This window comes from Sapajus apella, unplaced genomic scaffold (genome assembly GCF_009761245.1).
Source record: "Sapajus apella isolate SASKATOON/1434 unplaced genomic scaffold, GSC_monkey_1.0 scaffold14, whole genome shotgun sequence".
Lineage (NCBI taxonomy): Eukaryota > Metazoa > Chordata > Mammalia > Primates > Cebidae > Sapajus > Sapajus apella.
The window spans coordinates 1,746,950-1,768,104 of record NW_022436954.1 but is presented as its reverse complement, the minus strand read 5'-3'; the positions used below and the strand labels follow the sequence as shown (position 1 = coordinate 1,768,104).

General features: G+C 53.8%; 1 protein-coding gene and 1 pseudogene across 2 annotated transcripts; both read right to left on the bottom strand.

Moving 5' to 3' along the window:
• Positions 1-558: 558 nt before the first annotated feature.
• On the bottom strand, positions 559-4,003 carry LOC116554503 (annotated as a pseudogene).
• Positions 4,004-6,481: 2,478 nt separating this feature from the next.
• On the bottom strand, positions 6,482-19,513 carry LTO1 (LTO1 maturation factor of ABCE1). 2 transcript variants are annotated; one of them, XM_032282534.1, is made up of 5 exons: positions 19,294-19,513; positions 17,702-17,807; positions 16,257-16,327; positions 11,323-11,440; positions 9,585-11,011 (listed from the first exon to the last, which is right to left on the bottom strand). In XM_032282534.1, exons 1-5 carry the CDS (start codon positions 19,341-19,343, stop codon positions 10,943-10,945), a joined length of 414 nt encoding a protein of 137 aa, XP_032138425.1. In that variant the 5' UTR covers positions 19,344-19,513; the 3' UTR covers positions 9,585-10,942. The 2 variants fall into 2 exon arrangements, with proteins under 2 accessions (XP_032138426.1, XP_032138425.1); XM_032282535.1 differs by lacking the exons at positions 9,585-11,011; positions 11,323-11,440 and adding an exon at positions 6,482-6,791.
• Between the last annotated feature and the right edge of the window lie 1,642 nt (positions 19,514-21,155).

Below are 21,155 nucleotides of genomic sequence, written 5' to 3'. Positions count from 1 at the left end.
TGGAGGCAGGGAAGAGAGAATGAGTCCAGTGAAAGGGTAATCCCATAAAACCATCAGATTTCATGAACTTACTCACTCCCGAGAGAACAGTATGGGGGAACCGCCCCAAAGAGTCAATGATCTCCCACCGGGTCCCTCCCATGACACGTGGCTACAATTGAAGATGAGATTTCGGGGGGGACACAGCCAAACCATATCAAAGGTGTCGTCTGGCCACTCTAGGCCCTCGTTCCCAACTCTCAAACTCCACTGACATCACGTGGGTGCCTGCGGCCGCCTCCTGAGATACAGTGAAGGCCTTGTCCCTTGTTAAGGTATCTGCGCTGCCCAGGAGGTGACAGTAAAAACTGACCCTTGAGGAGCTTCAGAGACAAAGCCTGAAGCAGTCGGCCCTCCCCGCAGCCCCTTCCCAGAAGCCTGCTCACATGCGCCCTGCCACCCCTATGGCTCACGAGGGGCCCTGCCCTGCCTCCTGGCCCATCTTCCTGCAGCCAGACAGCCCTTATCCACTCTTCACCCTCTGCCCCCCCAACCCACCGCCACCTTCCTATCTTCCCCTCAGCCCCTCGCAAGGTCCCTGGGACTCAGCCCGTCTCTCCCCAGCCTTGACCCCCCTGCTAACCTCGATGTCTTTGTCCAGGGGCTCCCGACACACCAGATGGCATCACGCTTCTGTCCGCTGCCCACAGGAACCTCCATCTCCACACTCCCTGTGAGGACAGTCTCTGAAGGCTTCCCCACCTCGCACCGGACAGGGGGCTCTGGGAGCCCAGGATTGCCATGCCTGGGTGCTTTCCCGCTCGGGCTGAGCCCCTCCAGGATGGAAATCTCCCCGCTTCCTCTCTGCCGCCCTTCGTCCCACTCTGGCAAACAGTGGGTCCTAGGAAGGGGGCCGAATGGAAGGGAGGCGTGCCAGCTCCCACAGGGCAGCCCCAAGCTGCTGGGCTGAGTTGCAGAGCCATGGGTCCGGCCTGCCCTGCGTGCTGGCAGCTGGCTCCACAGCTGGAAGGGTTGGGGGCTCCCCAGGGACCCGGACAGCACCTACAGTCGTCACCATGAGGAGTGGCAGGCCCCGAGGGGACAGAGGAAAGTGGCTGGGCGAAGTGGGCACTGGGACTTCAGACCCAGCTTGTGGGATAACAGTGGGTGGGGCTGCTGCAGGGTGGGGCAGTGCCCGCCCGTGGGATTCCAGAGCAGCCAGGCCCAGCAGCAGTGCGGTGGTGTGCGTCCGGCACTCCCTCCAGCCACCCTGCATGCGGTGTGACCCTCCTCGAAGCGCCCCAGGAAGCAGAGTCACAGCCTCGCTCCGCAAGCGCCGGGGGCCTGGCCTCCAAGTTTGGTGGGGAAGACTGGGTTGCCTCCTGGCACCCACTCCTTCACCGGCCCCACCATAAGGCTGGTCCCCATAGTCAGCGCTGCAGCCAGGGCCAGTGAGGGCCAGCGAGGGCCAGCGAGGGCCAGCGAGGGCAGGCCTGTGCAGGGGCAGCAGTGTGGGGTGTGCGTCCCGCACGCTGGGCCAGCCTCGCAGCTCACAGGGCTCTGTCATCCCAGGAATGTCTTTGATCAAGAGTTTATGCAAGACGAGGAAAGCAAGCCCAAGACCTCTAATCCGTTCCCACAGTCCCCTGCCCGCCGGGGCCCCACAGACCCAGCGCCACACCGCCAGGCCGGAGCAGACAATAGCCGGCGGACGGGTGGGCGGGCAGCTCCGGGGCTGCTGGCCTTGGGGCCCACATCCGGGAGCATTGTCACCGCCACTCACGGGGGCACACAAGGAGGGCTGGGGAAGGCAGAATGCGGAGCCCTCCGCTGAAGGGGCTTCGGTGGGCCTTGAGCCTTTCAAAGACGGCCGTGTCCATTAATCCTTTTAATTTGCACCTAGCGGCAGCTGAGACAAGCCTCTCAACCGACAGCCACTTTAAGAGCTGAGTGGTCTCACCCGAGGATCAGCTCCTATTCGGGACCCCGGGCCCTCCGAGCCCGCCGGGCAGTCCCCCTTGCCTTTGTTTAATCATGGGAGGCACCGCGGCTGGAGGTTCCTGAGCACGCCCTGTGTGCCAGGCCTGTGCTCAACCCCGAGCAGTTTCTCTCCACGTGTTGAAACGACCCCATGGCTTGATGACAGGGAGGGGACACCACCCTGGTGAGAGCCACCGACACAGCCCGGCCCTCCCAGCGCCTGCACTCTGCTGCACACAGTCATCCCATCTGCTAGGTCAAGGACCGGCAGGTTTTCCGTAAAGGCCACACAGTGGCTTTAGGCTCTTGCCCTGTGCCAAAGCAGCCACAGCCGCTCTGTGAACGAGTGAGCATGGCTGTGTGCCAATAAAGCTTTATTTACAAAAATAGGCAGCAGACTGGATTCGGGCTGAGGGTGGGAGTTTGCTGACCCCTGTTGTAGATGAGTAAACCAAGGCCCAGAGAGGTGGTGACTGAGCCAGGACCGCAGAGCTACTGCGTGAGCACGCCTGCCTGCTGGGGCAGCTTCATGGAGAAGAAAGGGCTCAGGCTGCAAAAATGGAAACACAGGGAGCCTCCGCCGGGGCGTCTGCAGCCAGGCCCCGTGCACGCAACTCAGGGCCTGCTTCGCCAGCTACACCTGTTTCGAGGCTCCCAGGCAGCCACCCTGTGAGCAGTGTCTTGGCCACTGGCCTGGAGAAGGGCAGCCAAGCAGGCTGGCAGTGGACAGCTGGCAGTGGACGGCTGAAGGTGAGCAGCTATTTAAAACTCACAAGCATGTATAGACACACGTAAGGCACACGTTTTGGAGTAAAAGGCCCTGGGGATGATCTCAGATCTGCAACTTTCCAGCTGAGCGGCCTCGCCTCTCCCGGCTTCAGTGGCCACATCTGTGGCCTGCGAGAACGCAGCCCGTGATGGGGAGCTGCCTCCACCTCGGACCCACAATGACCAGCACAGAACAGGGGCTCCATATACATGAATTCTTTCTGGGGTGCTGAGGATTCACTGGCTCAGGGTGTGTGGAGCACTGCGGAGCATGAAGCCTGGGTGCAGTGACTGCTCCAGGAACGCCCCTCGGCGCGTCGGCATAATCACCAACGCCATTCCACGTGCCACCCGGGCCTGGAAGCACAGGCCCCATACCACGGTGGCCCCCTGGGTGGTGGCGCTGAGGCCAACCTTACTTCCCTCCTCTGGCCCATCAAGTGGGCAGCTCTGGGTTTTCTTGCCACCATGGATGCCTCCTTCTGCTCTTGACAGTGCCCAGATTTTGCTCCACTATTGCCAGATCTGTGGCTTGAGTGGAACCAACGCCACCCCAAGCTCCAGGCCAGGCCCTGATAGGCTCAAGCCAACAGCACAGCCACGCCTACCAGAAGAGTGACAAGTTCATGGATGGGTGAGAAATCAAACAGAGCCAGTGAGTCTCGGGGAGACATTTACTGGGGCTTCTGAAAAAGAGAATGCTTTCCCCTCTTCCTTAGGATTCCCAGCAGAGGAACATGAGCCTGGGGAGGTCGCTGCCCCTCTGCAGCCCCAAGGGAAGACTGGGTTGCCCCCGGTGCCTCTGAGTGGAGCCTGAGCACAAGGCTAGTCCTGAGGGAAAGCAGAGAATGGGTAATGGGTCTCCAGACAAGCTGCTGGATCAAGCCTCTCCTGAAGTCATCCCCCTTTTGTTCCAAGAGCCAATCATTGTCCTTTATCGAGTCAGTCTGATGTGGGCACTGTGTCATCTGGTTTTCAAAGACCCTTAACTATGACAGCTTGTGTGATTTCTACCTCTTCTAGATTTAACTAGTATGACCGATATAAACAACAGGAGCTGCTGACAAAGTTACCATCTGATCCTGGAATTTTAACATGTCCATCTTGCTTAGCTGGGAGTTCCACAGGGTCAGAGAATGACTCCTCTTGAGGCCACCAGTGCCCAGAGGTATGCCTAGAACTGCTCTGTCTGAAGGGACATGTCCGTCTTCCACAGCACACTCTGTGACCAAACTGACTTGCAGACAGGGCCTGCCTGCCCACACCCGTCTCCCAAGTTCCGAGGCTGGAGAGTGCCCACAGGGGCTGAGGCTGGGGGGCGGCTCAAGCCAGCCTGCTCTGGTGGAGGCTGACTCAGGCCCCTGTGCAGGGCAGCTGCGTCTCCCAGAAGGCAGAGGCCTCTCGGGGAGGGAGCCTTAAGGTAACAGCGTCTTTTGGGGGCTCCCGCCACCTGCCCTCATTGGCGGCCGAGACCAGGGGAGCAGAGACAAATCCCTGAAGAGGTCTGGCGTGCAGGGCCGGAAGGGTCTGGATCCTATGGTGCAGCTGCCCGGCACAGGGGCTCCACCAGAGCAGGCTGGCTTGAGCTGCCCCCGCCCCATCTCAGCCCCCGCAGTCACTCTCCGGCCTCAGAACTGGGGAGACCGGCGTGGGCAGGCCCTGTCTCCAAGTCAGTTTGGTCACATGTGTGCTCCATTACACACAGAATGTGCCGTGGAAGAGGGACCTGTCCCTTCAGACAGAGCAGTTCCAGACCAGCAAACAAAAGCCCAGGCACAGAGAGGGGCCTTGTAGGTTTTTCCTGTGGCTGCTGTAATGAATTGTCACAAACTCAGTGGCTTAAAACACCCAAAGTTTCTCTCATCATGCCAGAGGCCGCAGTGTGCGCAGGGCTCAGCTTTCCCACTGCCGCTGGTTTCGGGCCACCTTCAGCTCTTCTCGGCTGCTCCACGGGCAGCTCCGAACTCTGCCTCCACCCTCACAGGGCCAGTGGCCGTGTCTCACGTGGCAGTCTCTCCCTTGTGCCACCAGCTCCCCTCTCCTCAAAAAGACACCAGTCATATTGGACGAAGGGGCCACCGAACTCTAGTATGGTGTCACCTTAACTTATATCTTTTTTCTTTTTTTTTTGAGACAGAGTCTTGCTCTGTTGCCAGGCTGGAGTGCAGTGGTGTGATCTTGGCTCACTGCAACCTCCACCTCCTGGGTTCAAGCAATGCCTCTGCCTCAGCCTCCCAAGTAGCTGGGACTACAGGCACGCACCACCAAACCAACTAATGTTTTGTATTCAAATAGAGATGGGGTTTCACTGTGTTGGCCAGGATGGTCTCAATCTTCTGATCTTATGATCTGCCTGCCTTGGCCTCTCAAAGTGCTGGGATTACAGGTGTGAGCCACCGTGACCAGCCAACTTACGTCTTAATAAAATCTACAAAGACTCTATTTCTTATTTCCAAATAAAGTCACAGGTAGCAGAGGCTGGGACTTCAACGTTTCTCTTTGTGGGTACAATTCAATTTGCAACAGACCTGAGCTCTCAAAGCCTGGAAGCAGGCTCCACGGTCCCCTCGAATTCCAGGGGCACATGGTCACTGGAGCCAGCCGAAGGACATCAGTCTGTGAGCCTCTCCCTCAGCGCCTATCACGTACTCTCCGTGTCCAGGCATCGCCCGGAATAGAGGCTGCCATCCCTGCAATCCAAGGCCCCGCCGCTCCGGTAAAGAGTGCCAGGGAGACACAGCCACGGCACTGTCCTGATGGGGTCACCAAGGGGCAGACGGGGCAAGGGCTCGATGCTGGCTGAGTGTGCCAGCCAGAGAGCTATGGAAAAGTTTAGGAGCAAGGAGCAACTTTCCTTCTTGGAGTTAATCTGAGAGGTCCCCGCTGAACTCCTTAGTCACGTCGGCTTGGACAGCTCGCTGAATGCTCGGGGCCTGGCTCCTCGCCTGCAGGCCCCGTGTCCTGGGAAGCACCTAACACAGTGACCCATTTTTCTCAGCTCTTAAGAGTTCTGTGACTTCACTTTCCTGAGTCACAATCCAGTTCCTCATTTGATCCATTCAGGATCAGAATAACTGTGCAAATTTGGAGAAACGTGTGTGTTAATTACACTTTTGGGTACCTCCAGATGACACTGGTGTTTTCAGGTAGAGTGGAAGAGACTCCTCTGTGGTGGTGTGAGGCCAGATGAACGCTCGCAAATTCAGTATGAAGGCTGCCTCCTCCTTTGCCCACCTTCTCATTCCCTCCCCTCCCCTGGGCTCCCAAAGTACCACGGGTGTCCCTAGGTGAGACCTGCTCACAGGGTCTGGGGCAGCTAAGGACTCATTCAGTCACTGCCTCTCCTCCAGGCAGCCAGCGTGGGTCTTCCGTAAATTCATTTTTGCCTCAATCTGGCCTCAGTCTGCTAGATCACCGGTCCCCCATCCCCAGGCCGGGGGCCGGCAGCAGTCTATGACCTGTTAGGAACGGCCACACAGCAGGAGGTGAGCAGCAGCCCAGTGAACATGACCATCTGAGCTCCCCCTCCTGTTAGATCAGCAGCCGCATTAGATTCTCACGGGGGCGTGAACACTGTTGCGAACTGCTCACGTGAGGGATCGAGGCTGCACGCTCCTTATGAGCATCTACTGCCTGATGACCCGAGGTGGAACAGCTTCATCCCAAAGCAACCCCACTCCCAAGCCCCAGCCATGGAAAAACTGTCCTTCACAAAACCAGTCCCCCATGTCAACAAGGCCGGGGACTGGTCCCAAAGACAGGCTGCAAGATTCTCAGAAAAACAAGGCTCTGCTTCCGTGAAGAAGACATATGTAAAATAACGGGTCAGGAGGCGAGTAACTGGAGCAGCCTCCGCAGCCCTGCTGCACCCCGCAAGCCTGAAGTCGGCCACTTACTGCGACCACCGGACTTGTCCTCAGCCAGGCCGCCTGTCTCCGCAAAGTGAGGGCTGTAACCCCGCCTCCAGCTCTGGTGGGTCATTCAGGGAAAGGGTGGGCAGCCGGCAGCCACTCAGCAAACAGGCCTCGTTCCTTCTTCTGTATCTCCTCATTCTTTTCTTGCCGCTGGTCAGAGAAAGCATTCCAAGGGGTGAATGTAAAATCAAGCGAAATGTGGCCGTGATTTAAGACAGCAGCGTGGTCCCTGGGCAGTTCCCTTTGCCACCCAGTGACTCTGACAGGTGACTCTGAGGTGGGGACCGCGGCAGAGGGCTGACTACTCTCACTGGCGCCTCGAGGTTAACATTCTAGAAAAACTAATTGAAGTAACTTCAACTTTTACACGAAATGGCTTTCTTTTCTCCCAAGTCCCAATTTAACAATGTATCCAGCAGCACAGCTGGGGTCCTGGCAGGGGCTGAACTGTGTCCCCACAAACCTCGTGTGGAAGCCTCAACCCCCAGCACCTCCGAATGTGACCGTGTTTGAGAGTGAGGTTTTTGACAGGTAACTTAGTCCAAATGAGGCCGTAAGGGTTGGCCCGAATGCAGTCTGACTGGGGTCCTCGTAGATATGAGGACACAGAGGAACGACCATGTGAGGACACGGGTCCTGAAGGCAGCAGCCTGCAAGGCACAGAGAGAGGCGTCGGGAGGCGGCGGCCGTGACGCCTTGGTATCGGACTCCAGCCTCCAGAACTGAGGTGGACTGCGCTGAAGCCACCCCAGCGGTGCTGTTACGGCAGCCCAAGCTGAGACCGTGGCAGGAAGCACGCTGGAGCTCCTGATGGGAAGGGAGGAGCAGGCCGAAGCCTTGCGAAAGCAACCAGAAAGGATGAGTCCAGCCCCACGGGCTCCCAAACTCCAGGCCACGCTGGACAGAGGCTGACACCCAGAACTAGTGGGCGGGATGGGACCAACAGGGATGGGGAAGACAGCCAGCAGACTTTGTCCGCAAACAGCACAAACCCGGGGCAACGGCATCCAAGGACGGGGACATGCAGCGCTGACAGGGGCAACTGAGGCGGCTCGAGGCTGGTGGGAAGGCACCACCGGCACCGAGGACGCAGGTTCTTCCCAGCTCTTTGCTCTGCCAGGCTCAGGGGTGGCTGCAGCGGTCGCCAGCTTGCAAGATGCCTGCAGCAGTTCCGGCTGTCACAGCCCAATGGGATGGTGTCCAAAATAGCACCAGCACCTTTTCTTTGGCATGACATCACTTTCCCAGAAGCCCCTGCAGGACCTCCTGCCAACTCATCGCCTTAACCCAGCACAGACACAACCCACCGTGTTGGGGACTGGTCGGGCCCTCTACCATCACCTCATTAGCGGAAGATGAGACACAGAACTGCTCATTCCTGGTGCGACTGCTGAAGATGGTGCCGCCTGGACAGGATGGAAGTGCCCGTTACTGCAGGCTCTGTCTGCAACGTTGGGGGTGACCAAGGGATCCTGGAAATGGGGTGTCGTCCTCTAGAAAGGGGAAAGGCAGGCACAGGTCAGGAGAGTGTTTGAGAATCCTGAAGACGATGAGGCAGCCCTGCCTCCACGTGACGCAAAGCAGAGGAGGAAGTGGCAGCCAGCTACTCAGCCAACTGCTGGGGGAGAGGCAGAGAGAGAGAAGGGAGAGGCAGAGAGGGAGGAGGGAGAGGCAGAGAGGGAGATGGGAGAGGCTGAGGGAGGAGGGAGAGGCTGAGAGGGAGGTGGGAGAGGCAGAGAGGAGGAGGGAGAGGCAGAGAGGGAGATGGGAGAGGCTGAGGGAGGCGGGAGAGGCAGAGAGGGAGATGGGAGAGGCTGAGGGTGGAGGGAGAGGCTGAGAGGGAGGCGGGAGAGGCAGAGAGGGAGGAGGGAGAGGCTGAGAGGGAGGAGGGAGAGGCTGAGAGGGAGATGGGAGGGGCTGAGGGAGGAGGGAGAGGCAGAGAGGGAGGATGGAGAGGCAGAGAGGGAGGAGGGAGAAGCAGAGAGGGAGGAGGGAGAGGCAGAGAGGGAGAAGGGAGAGGCTGAGAGGGAGGAGGGTGAGGCTCAGAGGGCGGGGGAGAGAGAATAGGAGACCAAGGGGAGAAGAAAGAAAAAGGAGAGGAGGGGAGAGAAGGTGGAGGATGGGGATGGAGATGTCTCGGGGGGGGTGGGTTAGTAACAGCTGCTGCCAGGTGGCTGAGCAGGAGCTGACCAGTCCCCACACAATGGGACCACTCTGGCAGTGGCCATGCCTACGCTGGGTTAAGGAGACGAGCTGGTGGAAATCTACGGCATGTCTTCCATCGTACCCAGATCCTAAATACCTTGGAGGAGGAAGTAAACTGGCCGGATGTTGTGTTATAAATGGTCCCAGAGAAACTTTCACTTTAAAATATACTATTTATTTATTTTTCCAATTATAAAAATAACACATTATCAAAACAGAAAACTTACAAGACGCAAAAATCCACCAAGAAACACACAACAGAGGCCCCCTGGTCCCACCACCTAGAAAGAATGGGAGTCTTTCTGGCCGGAAGGTGGCAGCTCAGATGAAGGCATGAGGCAAAGCCCAACTCAGACTTCCCCAGACGCGAAGCGAGGCTGCAAACGAGGGGTGCACAGCCACACACGCGGGTTTAGAGTTCGGGGGGAGGAGACCTAAGTCTTATCTTCAAAAACAAAACAGCAGGCAGGGCCCGGGGGCTCAGGCCTGCAGTTCCAGCACTTTGGTAGGTTGAGGCAGATGGATCATTTCAGGCTAGGAGTTACAGACCAGCCTGGCCAACATGGCTAAACCCCGTCTTTACTTAAAATACAAAAGTTAGCCGGGCATGGTGGCAGGCGCCTGTAATCCCAGCTACCCGGGAAGCGGAGGCAGGAGAATCGCTTGAACCCGGGAGGTGGAGGTTGCAGAGAGCCGAGATCGTGCCACTGCACTCTAGCCTGGGCGACGCAGTGAGATTCCATCTCAAAGCCACCCTCTCTCTCTGCCTGCCGCTGCTCCCGTGGGAGCCCCTGCTCTGGCTCCCGCAGCCAGCAGCTGCACAATCCATAGGACATTTAGAGTGGTTCTAAAACCAAAGTGGATTCCTGACGACTCCTTAGCAATCTCACGGACTACTTTCAGACATGCTTCCTGGAGCAGGAGAGGTGGGGAGAGCCGGCATGTGGGGACTTTGTTGACCCTGGAGTACACGCAGGAGGGTGTGTGAACACATGCCATTGCACAGGACCACTTAGCTCATGGGGACCCACGGAACCATGCACTCCACTCATCTGTGCCCACCTCACTGCCTCTGTATGACGCCTCGTAAGGACTGAAAGAGAGAAGAGCTCCCAGCAGCGGGGAGAACGCAGGAGGCTGCACACACGTTCTCAAAGTTTCTGCAAATATTGTGATGGCCTAACATTTGGTCTTTGGTTCAACATATTTCCCCCTTCACCACTTTCCAATGCTGTAAAGTTCATTGCCCCTCTGGGGACAGTGTGAAGGATATGTCCGGGTCCCCTCGGGATTGGGCTGGCCTCTCTTCCTCTCAGCCAGATGCCCAGGCAACCTGGCCACCACGGACTCCCCCGTGCTCCACGAGGCTCGGCAGGACCTGTGCAGCCTGGGAGGGAGGGCAGGGACCTCCAGCACTGTAGGTGGCGGCCTGTGCATTCCAGAGGAGGCTGCTCCTGGTGGCGGCGAGAGGCATGGGCCTCGGGACGGAAGTCCCAGCTCCGCTGCCAGGTATCCTCAGGCCAGGCAATCCCTTCACGTCTCAGTTTTCTCTTCTGCAAAATGGGAATAACAGCCATCTTGCGGGCTCCGGAAGGGATTAAATAAAACACAGGATGCATGTCCCGAAGCGCCAGGCGCACACGGCCTCAACAGGCAGCACAGCACCCGTCAAAACCTCCCATGAGCCTAGTTAAGGGCAACCGCCTCTCTCACTGAAAAAAAAAAAAAAAAAAAAACCGCCTCAAGTCCAGGCCTGGGGAGTGACCCTAACCAGAGCCAGCCCAGAAGCAGCCAAGCCTGTGCTGCCGGAGCGGCCACCACGCCAACGCACACGGGCCAGCAGGAGCAGCCAGCAGCGGCTCTGCCAGGGACGGCTTCAGCCCAGCGAAGGGCGTGTGTGGAAGCCCCGAGGCGGGCACCAAGCTGACATGGGCTGAAAACCCCGGGAAAGGCGCCTCTCCCACGGCCGACAGGAACCCTCGTCCTCCCCACTCAGCAATCCCCTCCCAGCACCGCCTGGCCCTTCACCGCGCTGCTAAGCACTCCACACACAGTCAGCTGGTCCTCGATGTCTGGTCTTTGTTCATCCATCGTCCTCAAAATGAAAGTCCGGAACCTTTTGCACTAATTTTAAAGTCTGGCTGAACGTTGAGTAATGAACAAAACTAAAAACACGAAAGAGAAGAGATGGTATTTTTAATCTTGTGCATTTTTACTGAAAAATGAGAAGACAACTCTATTTCTAGCTATAGCTTTTCCTGTCTATGTCGCCGACCCATGAGTGAGTTCTAACTCCTGCTCTCTGGACCGTCTTCAGTTTTCCTGCATTGCGACTCAAGGATGAGGCGCCTCTGCGGACGGTTCCACGGGGCACGCAGCCCCATGCCATCGCTGCAGCGGCCACGGGAGTGCAACGCCCCACCCGGGAAAGGCACAATCAGGCGCTCCCAGCAGGAGGAAACCACAGCGCACGCACCTGTTTAAATTTCCCTCTGATTTTGTCTAAGTCTTCATGGAGTTTATCGTAAGTAGGGTCATCATAAGGGAATTTCTGGATCATCCCAATCAATGATTCTAAGACTTTCATCTTTCTGCTGTAAAGCACAGAAATACAGATTCTCTCAGTCATGTGCACACAACAGGCTCCACTTACACAACAGCTATGTCGCTCGCTTACTGAAACCCAGCAGGTGCACTAAGAATGTCATTCCAAAGCTGATTTTCTCGTTACACAAAATCGTATTTATTTACCTAGCAACGTGCTTATGCCCACACCCAGCACCTCAACAGCAAGCATGTGCCTAGCTTACAGACATGCCTCCATCCCGGCCACGGGGCTGCATGGCTGAGGCCACAGGAGGCCCTGCTGACTCTCGAGGTCACACAAGCAGGAACAGACAGAACTGGACAAGAGCGACTGGGGCAGGGCACAAGCAGGCCTGCTCTCCGTCTGGGGGTTTTCCAGGATCTGGAATCTGTGTGCAAAGCCTTCTGGAGGTCAGCTTCAGGTAAACCAGCAAACCCCTCCCTCTGAAGGGCGGAAATCGGCACCTCCCCTCCCCAGGGAGGACAGAGCTTTGCTGGGGAGGCAAGGGGGTTCTGCAGAAAGGGTGTGTGCCCAGGAGACAGCAGCCCTGGGCATGACTGCTCCCCAGCACCTATCTTCTTGCTCTCAATCCTTCTGGCCTCGTCTGTAAAATGGGGAGCATCCCAGCCTCTAGACCGTGAGAAATTCATTTCTGTTATTTTTTTTTTTAATGGGGAGAGTAACAGCAATGTCATAGGCTTTCAAGAGGATTAAATAATTGACATGGACCTGGCACAGTGGCTCACGCCTATAATCCCAGCACTTTGGGAGGCCAAGGTGGGTGAATCACCTGAGGTCAGGAGTTCAAGACCAGTCTGACCACTATGGTGAAATCTCGTCTCTACTAAAAATACAAAATTGAGCCAGGTGTGATGGTGGGTCCCTGTAGTCCCAGCTACTCGGGAGGCTGAGACAGGAGAATCGCTTGAACCTGGGAGGCGGAGGCTGCAGTGAGTTCGGATTCTGCCACTGTGCCCCAGCCTGGGCGACAAAGTGAGACTCTGTCTCAAAATAAATAAATAAATAAATAATTAACTGACATGAAGCCTGGACCCTAGCACAGAGTAGGTGCTCAATAAATGTTAGTCTCTTGGTTTCCACCAGATCCTGGAGATCAGGGCTCTCATCTGTGGGAGTTTAAAAACAGTCCACACACGTGCACATCTGGTGGGGCCAGGTCTGGTCGATGAACCACGGGCGGTCCTGAGAAGCATGCTGCCCCTATGCCACACTGGACCACGTGAGTGGCCAGAGTATGCAAGATACTCAATTAATGGGAATTTTTTTTTTTTTTTTTTTTTGAGATGGAGTTTCCCTCTGTTGCCCAGGCTGGAGTGCAGTGGTGTGATCTCAGATCACTGCACTCCAGTGTACCTGGAGTTCAAGCAGTTCTCCTGCCACAGCCTCCCGAGTAGCTGGGATTACAGGCGTGCGCCACCATGCCCAGCTAATTGTTTTGTATTTTTAGTAGAGACAGGGATTCACCATGTTGGCCAGGCCGGTTTTGAACTCCTGATCTCAAGTGATCCACCCGCCGTGGCCTCTCAGAGTGCTGGAATTACATGTGTGAGCCACAGCACCCGGCCGATTAACGGGAATTTTAAAGAACTGATGGTTAGGATGAATCAACAGCAATTCAAAGTAACCGAGACCTCCTGTGTCCATGTGAACGGCCGGTGCTTCTGGACACACAGAAGGGTAAGTTTGCCAGCAGCACACCAGTTCACAAGAGCTAACGATGGCTACCTCTCTGAGAAAACACAAAACTGTGAAAGGTCAAAGCAAGTCAATTTTAGTAACAAAGCACCTGGTTTCCAGGGAGACGAAAGGGAGATGCCAAAACATGGGAGGTGGCTGGATGCCGACCCGATGGAGGACCACCCCCTTTCCACTGGGCAAGCAGGGACTTCTTTGGTCAGTGCTGCTGCTCAGACACACCGAGCCAGGCGCATCATCAGAGGCGGCACATCAGGCAGGTGTGAGCAGCTCAGGGCCAACGAAACAGCAGTGATGGCGCTGGAGCCCCCATGCTCGGCCCTGGAGTGTGCCGTTCTGCAGAACGGTTTCACCAGAAGCTAGTTACTCCATGGAAAGCACCATGTTTTGGCCTGAGATGCCGCTCTCCAAGGTTTCTCTGATGTTAAAATGCCCAGCATTTTGCTGAATGACAGTGCAGAGGGGCAGGCGTTTTTCTCTTAACATCCTTATGTGGAAAAACTTACAGATAGAAGATGCAATATCAGCCCTTCACCACTAAAAAAAAAAAACAATACTGGCCGGGTGTGGTGGGTCACGCTTGTAATCCCAGCACTTTGGGAGTCCAAGGCAGGCAGATCACGAGGTCAGGAGTTTGAGACCAGCCTGGCCAATATGGTGAAAGCCCGGCTCTACTAAAAATACAAAAATTAGCCAGGCGTGGTTGCAGGTGCCTGTAATCCCAGCTACTCAGGAGGCTGAGGCAGGAGAATCGCTTGAACCTGGGAGGCAGAGGCTGCAGTGAGCCAAGATCATGGACTGTGTCTCAAAAAAAAAAAAAAAAAAAAAAAAAATACTAACATGTAAGATCTAAATATCCACGAACCACTGCCTACATAAAGGCTTAGGTTCCAAAGAGACCACTGGGTACTGCGGAGGGGTGAGGGCGGCCCTTGTGGGGCTTGGCAGGGCTTCCACCAGCCCTTCGTCAACCAAAGCGCCTCTTCTCTGTTAGCTAAGCTGAGTGTGCTGCTTTAAGAGGTCAGCAAACCCTGTTCTGGGGTAAGGGCTGGCGACCTCCTGGCATGGGACTGTGGACACAAAGCCAAGCACTTCTCCAGGAGCAGGCAGATTCTGACGTTGTGGGAGAAGGAGACGGGTGGAGAACTCCAAGAACACACCGCCTCTCGTCGCCTGAGTTGAGAGCCAAGCCCAGCTTTGACTGCCACCCAGTGGCAGCCCAGGCTGCCAACAACGATTCCCGTGGGGGCCCTCGCTGCCTGCCGCTCCCTGAGAACCAAGCAGAAAATGCCTTCCAGTGCCCCTCTGCTAACCCAGAATCCCACCAACCCCCAACTGCTCGTACAAACAGAGCAGAAAGAACCATTCGTACCACTTGCAAGCATCCTCATTCTTAAGCATTTGAATATTCAAGATACTCAAGGTATTTCTAGAAATTCAAGCTATTTCAAATAAAAGCGCAAGTCACATGGTGAGGGCGAGTGTTACCCACTCTCCCTGTGCCCCTCCCACCAGGCGTCAGAATGACTGATGCGGAGCACCAGCACGGGCCCTGTGTCTGCTGCTGCCCATGAGCGACAGAGTGTCCAAACCATCTCTGCCTTTTACTTAACGTTCACTTCCAGCTTCAGAATGAAGACAGATAAAGAGGGTCACGTGGGGCTTCAGTAAGCAGAATGCAAGAAAAGTTCTGAAAGGCAGAAAACAGTTCGAATGACAGCTAACGCTTACTGAGTGCTGACAAGTCCCAGAAAGGAGTTAAACACATGTAAACGCGTTTTCTTGTTAACAGACTTAGTTGGCTGTGTTAAAAGGAAACTGGTGACAATGGCATGATCATTTCTGAGCCTGTCACACCAAAACTGTTGTAATCTGTTTATCAGAAGCTCTGGGGAAAGACAAATGGGAAAATACAATCAATGTCAACCTTATTTTATTGGCAGGGTACCTAAAAGCCACCTGGTGCACGAATGACTCCAGGTAAAAGGCAGGAGCACAGACCTCTTGAGAAGCGACACTGCCGGCGTTCCTCAAACACCCCAAACGTGCCTGGCACTTCCTATTTGGTATTTCCTAACAACACTCCTAACAACCTCCTAACAACCTCCTGAAAACACTCCTAACAACCAACCTCCTAATAACCTCCAAACAACACTCCTAACAACCTCCTAACAACACTCCTAACAACCTCCTGAAAACACTAACAACCTCCTAACAACCTCCTGAAAACACTCCTAACAAACAACCTCCTAATAACCTCCAAACAACACTCCTAACAACCTCCTAACAACACTCCTAACAACCTCCTAACAACACTCCTAACAACACTCCTAACAACCTCCTGAAAACACTCCTAACAACACTCCTAACAACACTCCCAACAACACTCCTAACACTCCTAACAACCTCCTAACAACAGTCCTAACAACACTCCCAACAACACTCCTAACAACCTCCTAACACTTCTAACAACCTCCTAACAACAGTCCTAACAACACTCCCAACAACACTCCTAACAACCTCCTAACAACAATCCTAACACTCCTAACAACACTCCTAACAACACTCCTAACAACCTCCTAACACTTCTAACAACCTCCTAACAACAATCCTAACACTCCTAACAACTTCCTAACAACACTCCTAACAACCTCCTAACACTTCTAACAACCTCCTAACAACAATCCTAACACTCCTAACAACCTCCTAACAACACTCCTAACAACCTCCTAACACTTCTAACAACCTCCTAACAATCCTAACACTCCTAACAACACTCCTAACAACACTCCTAACAACCTCCTAACACTTCTAACAACCTCCTAACAACAATCCTAACACTCCTAACAACCTCCTAACAACACTCCTAACACTCCAAACAACCTAACAACCTCCTAACCACCTCCTAACAACACTCATAACACTCCTAACAACCTCCTAACAACACTCCTAACAACAGTCCTAACAACACTCAAGCTTGACATGTATTATTTTCTCCATTTTACAGATGAGGAACAGAGGGATTGATTATTCAAGGTCATGTGGTAGCCTATGAAATCAGAACTCCTGGTTTCTACGCTGAAAAAGGAAGACATCTCCAGCTTTACCTGTCTTTCTCAGCAGTGCAACTGTGCAGCAGACATTTCCACGCAAAAGCAAAACCTTGGTAGCACCCGATCTGTGAATTTGAAAAACATTTAAGAGTGAAATTAATAAGCAACTAAGCACACTTTAATTACTAAGATCTCGAAACAAAAGGTGGGAGCAGAGGGCAGCGGTGCTTCTGACATTATTGTTCTGGAAGTACCTGTTGAGCACTGGGCAATGGAAATTAGGAGATGAGGTCATCAGTGGGGCAGCCAGCCTCCCGGACGCCCCAGTCCTCACCTCCTGGTACCCATGCCCTGTGCAGGTCCCTCGACACTCTACCAGGGTGGCTTTCGTAACCAGCAGAATGTGGAGAGTCCAGGGATAAAAGCCACTGTCACCTGCCTCACCAGCTCTCTCTGATCACTCGCTCTTGAACATCACGAGGACACACAAGCATCCCTACGGAGACGTCTGTGCCCACAGTCAGGTGACAGCACCACCTTGGAGGCAGATCCTCCAACCCTAGTCCAGCCTTCAGGTGACGCGGCTCTGGCTGACACCCTGAGACAGCACCACCCAGCAACGCTGCTCCTGAGTTCCCAGCCCGCAGAAACAATGTGAGATCATCAATATTTGCTGTGTTAAGCCCACGCATTTCGTGGTGATCTGTTTTGAAGCCTCAAACATCCAATATACTCATAACTGCCTCAACTCAGACTTTGCCAGTCAGGACCACTTATCTGTAAGTAAGGTCCAATCTAGGACAAAGACAGGAAAAGAAAAAAATATCATGAAGTTAATGAAATTTCAACGTGAACATGAATGGAGTATTTTCACATGACAGAGGGCACCCATTCTTTGGACAGTGATTCAGCTGGCTTAGTGTATGAGCCAGCACCATGACACTCCCAAGTAAACTAAGGAGACCAGGGATTTGTTTTCTCTTATCCAGCCTGCATAATTTAATTATGTCTACAAAGCAAAATGCGTTCTTGGTTCTGTACTAAGAATACTCCACCAACAGAACATGTAGTCAATTAACTTCCACACAAACGCGCTGGGATTTTTTTTTTTTTTTGAGATGGAGTTTCACTCTTGTCACCCTGGCTGCAGTGCAATGGCACAATCTTGGCTCACTGCAACCTCTGCCTCCCGGGTTCAAGCAATTCTCATACCTCAGCCTCCCAAGTTTCCTGGGATTACAGGCATGAGCCACCACACCCAGCTAATTTTGTATATTTAGTAGAGACGGAGTTTCACCATGTTGGTCAGGCTGGTCTCAAACTCCTGACCTCAAGGTGATCCACCCACCTCAGCCTCCCAAAGTGCTGGGATTACAGGCATGAGTCAGGCACTATGATTTTAAAAGGCCCGACATTCTTACTCCATCACACTGAGTATCGAAATAAATTATAAACTGTAAATCAAGAGGCTTCATCTCCAAAAGGGGGTTCCCACTTACCTCAGACCCGATTTTGGCTCCATGCAGCGTGCCATGCTGCCTTCCCTCCATCACACCCAAACTGCTGCCTTCTTCATAGCCTTCCCGATACCCTTCCCCATGAAACCTGCGAAGGAGAAGCATGCTTCATCAAATCAACAGGAGAAAGAATACTTATTCCAGAAAAACTTTTTTCTATCTATTACCCAGATCCAGTATGACAAGTCAGAGTAAAGTAGGAAAAGCCTAAAATTCAAGTCAGAAGACAGATTCCAGAGCCAGCTCTATCCCTTCCTGAGTCTCTCGCAAGTCACTGTACCTCCTGTAGCTCAGTTTCTTCCTCTACAACAAAGGGCTAAATTAGTGAATCCCAAACCTGATAGAGTACTAGAAACACACAAGGAAAATTCAGAGATATTAACTCAAAAGCCTCACCCCCAGAGACTCAGTAAGTCTGGAGACAGGGTCTCTGTTGCCCTGCCAAGCGTGCAGTGGTAGGATCACAGCTCACTATAGCCTCAAACTCCTGGGCTCAAGCAATCCTCCAGCTCTGAGGTCTCAAAGTCTTGGGATTACAGGTGTGAGCCACTGCACCTGGCCGCGAATCTACTTTTCAGTCTCCTGAGTCTGGTTTACAGCCAGAGTGAGGGAGCCAAAGTTTTGTGAGTGGACACGTATCACTAGCCCAGGTCAACCACTTCCAAAAACCTGCAACATTCACAGGGTTTCACATCACATCAGTGGACAACAGCGAGAAACGCCACCCAATCACCACAAATGGACTACGACCAACCCTGAGGACCAACAGTGGGACGAGCACTATCTTAACCTGCAGTCACCAAAGATGCAAGGGGTGGGCTGCAGCACCCCATGAAGCAGAGTGCACAGCTCCCCACGTATTAGTTGTGTGACCCTGGAAAGTGACGGTGCCTCCTCCTCTGTAAATTCCGAAGAATAATGGGATCCATTTACCAAGTAGGGCTGAAACGGATAACTAGGGTGGAATGTTTAGCTAGTGTCTGACTCACAGCGCGAGCTAAATAAACGTCAGCGACTGACTGCTAAATGTTCCGTCGCTTTCTGAACTAACATTTATGGGTGTGTTCTGTGGGCCGGGCACTGGAAGTCAGCCAGGAGGCACCTCACAGCTCCGCCACTGTCGCAGCACCAGGGGCTCCCCAGGGGCTCTGGAGGGAAAGGGGTGGGGTCGGTCACATCTATCAGCACATTCATGAATACTGCCGTATGTCCTACGATCGAAGAACAAGGAAAAGAGGCAGTTTCCAGATGGCAAAGGTCTGTCCTCCCAGAGGACGGGGCGGCCCCGGAGGAGGGCAACCACAGACCGAGCAGATGCTCAGGGCAGCCCCGACAGGGGAGGCGGGTCTGGAAGAGCAGCTGGGCACGTGCCCCGCCGGAGCTGGCGAGGAGAGGAGGAGGGCCGGAGCATCTCGGCCCACACTTGTCCCAGCGTCCACGGCCACCAGACGCTCCCCCAGTGCGCACGCCCGCGGGACCCCAGGCTCCAGCAGCCGCCCTGCACCACAGCGGGCGGCGAATCCGCTGGGGGAGAACCAGACACGGCGGGGTGCCGGCCCGATCTCGCCACCCACCTCTCATCTGCCATCACGATGGCGTCGAACATGTCCTGACTCCCAGCCATTGCGGCAACCAGCCCGCCCCTGACCCCCGGGCTTCTGCAGCCCTTCGGTGCCGTAGCAAACCCGCCAAGTTCAGGCACAAACGCTCTACTTGGGAGGAGACGAGGTCCACTTCCGGAAGCAGCGGCGCGGGGCAGGCCGGGTAAGAACGGCACGCGGGAGGGTCCAGAAGTAGCCGGCTCCGGGCGCACAAGTGGCCGCGGCGGTGGGAGGGGCCGGGCTCGGGCGAAGCCCCGCCCTGGGGCCCCTTCGCCCCGCCCCACGCCCGCAAAGGGCCGGTCTGTCCGCACTGGGAGCGTCCATTGGCCGCGCGCGGGGGGAACCGACCTGTATTTTACCACCGCAGATGGAACCGAATTTCTCAAAGTGGCTCCGGAAAAAAACCAAGGAAGAAATGAGAAGTCATCACCTGGGTGGCTCACTGCTGTAATCCCAGCACTTTGGGAGGCCGAGGAGGGCGGATCACAAGTACAGGAGTTCGAGACCAGCCTGACCAACATGGTGAAACCCCGGTCTCTATTAAAAATACAAAAATTAGCTTGGAGTGGTGGAGCTCGCCTGTAATCCCAGCTACAACGGAGGCTGAGGCAGGAGAATTCCTTCAACCCGGGAAGCCTAGGTTGCAGTGAGTTGAGATCTCGCCACCGCATTCCAGCCTGGGTGACAGAGCGAGATTCCATCTCAAAAAAAAAAAAAAAAAAAAAAAAAAAATCTAGGTGGAACATTCAGGTGAGTATGAAGATGCTCTTTTAATACATACAAGCCATGAAGGAATTCTCCACCAGCAAAACCAACATTTTGCCATGTGAAAATGCAAACTTGCATGTACCAAAAGTGATAATAAGCAAAATTTAAAGAATATGGGGAAATCTTTGCCATAAATATTGTAACTAAAGGAATAATATTTCTGGTAAAGAGTTTATTTAAATGGATAAGAAATAAATGCATCCTAACAGGGGGCAAAAAAAAAGACTTGGAACATTATTCACAGAGAACATCATCTGGCCAAGAGGGAAAAGCAGACATAGCCTTCCTACTAACCAAAGCAATGCTAAGAAAGAACAATGAGATGCATTGTTTACCTTTTAAAATAGTTTAAGTTCTTTTTCTCCTTTTTCAGAATTAAAAGATACTCTTATTGCGCACAGGTGCATAAATTTAAGGTACCTCTTGGTCAGGCAGTTCAAAAACATAGGAAAGGCATTTTAGATGTTTTTTGCTGGCTGGGTATGGTGGCTCATGCCCAGCACTTTGGGAGGCCAAGGTGGGCAGATCACCTGAGGTCAGGAGTTCCAGATCAGCCTGGCCAACACAGTGAAACTTTGTCTCTACTAAAAACAAAAATTAGCCAGGTGTGGTGGCATGCACCCATAGTCCCAGCTATTCTGGAGGCTGAGGCAAGAGAATCGCTTGCACCTGGGAGATGGAGGTTGCAGTGAGTTGAGATCATGCCACTGTACTCCAGCCTAGGTGACAGAACAAGACTCTGTCTCAAAAAATGAAATGAAATGAAATAAAATAAAATAAATCTCCTTTTATCTCTTGACCCAGTCATTTCACTTCTAAGACTTCATCTCTAGGAAATAATCAAAGACAAGTAAAAATATTATATACAGTGATGTTGAGCACAACATGATTTGTAAAACTTAAGGCAAGGAAAGCTGCTAACGTTGGCAAAAATGGTAGAATTATGACATGTACCGTAGGGTACTCATGTTGAAGACTCCTAAGCAACCATTACAAATAATGTTTCAAACAAAAGTTATCTAAAATGCTCATGATATTTCAAGAAAAAGAAAAAACCCTCTATCTGA

Bases quoted from the DNA above. Each gene is read 5' to 3' on its own strand.
- LTO1 (XM_032282534.1), bottom strand. From the start codon at position 19,343: ATGGCTGGGAGTCAGGACATGTTCGACGCCATCGTGATGGCAGATGAG. The intron at 17,808-19,293 runs GTGGGTGGCGAG...TCTCCTTCGCAG, and splicing joins ATCGTGATGGCAGATGAGAG to GTTTCATGGGGAAGGGTATC. The intron at 16,328-17,701 runs GTAAGTGGGAAC...TCAAATTCACAG, and splicing joins GAGCCAAAATCGGGTCTGAG to ATCGGGTGCTACCAAGGTTT.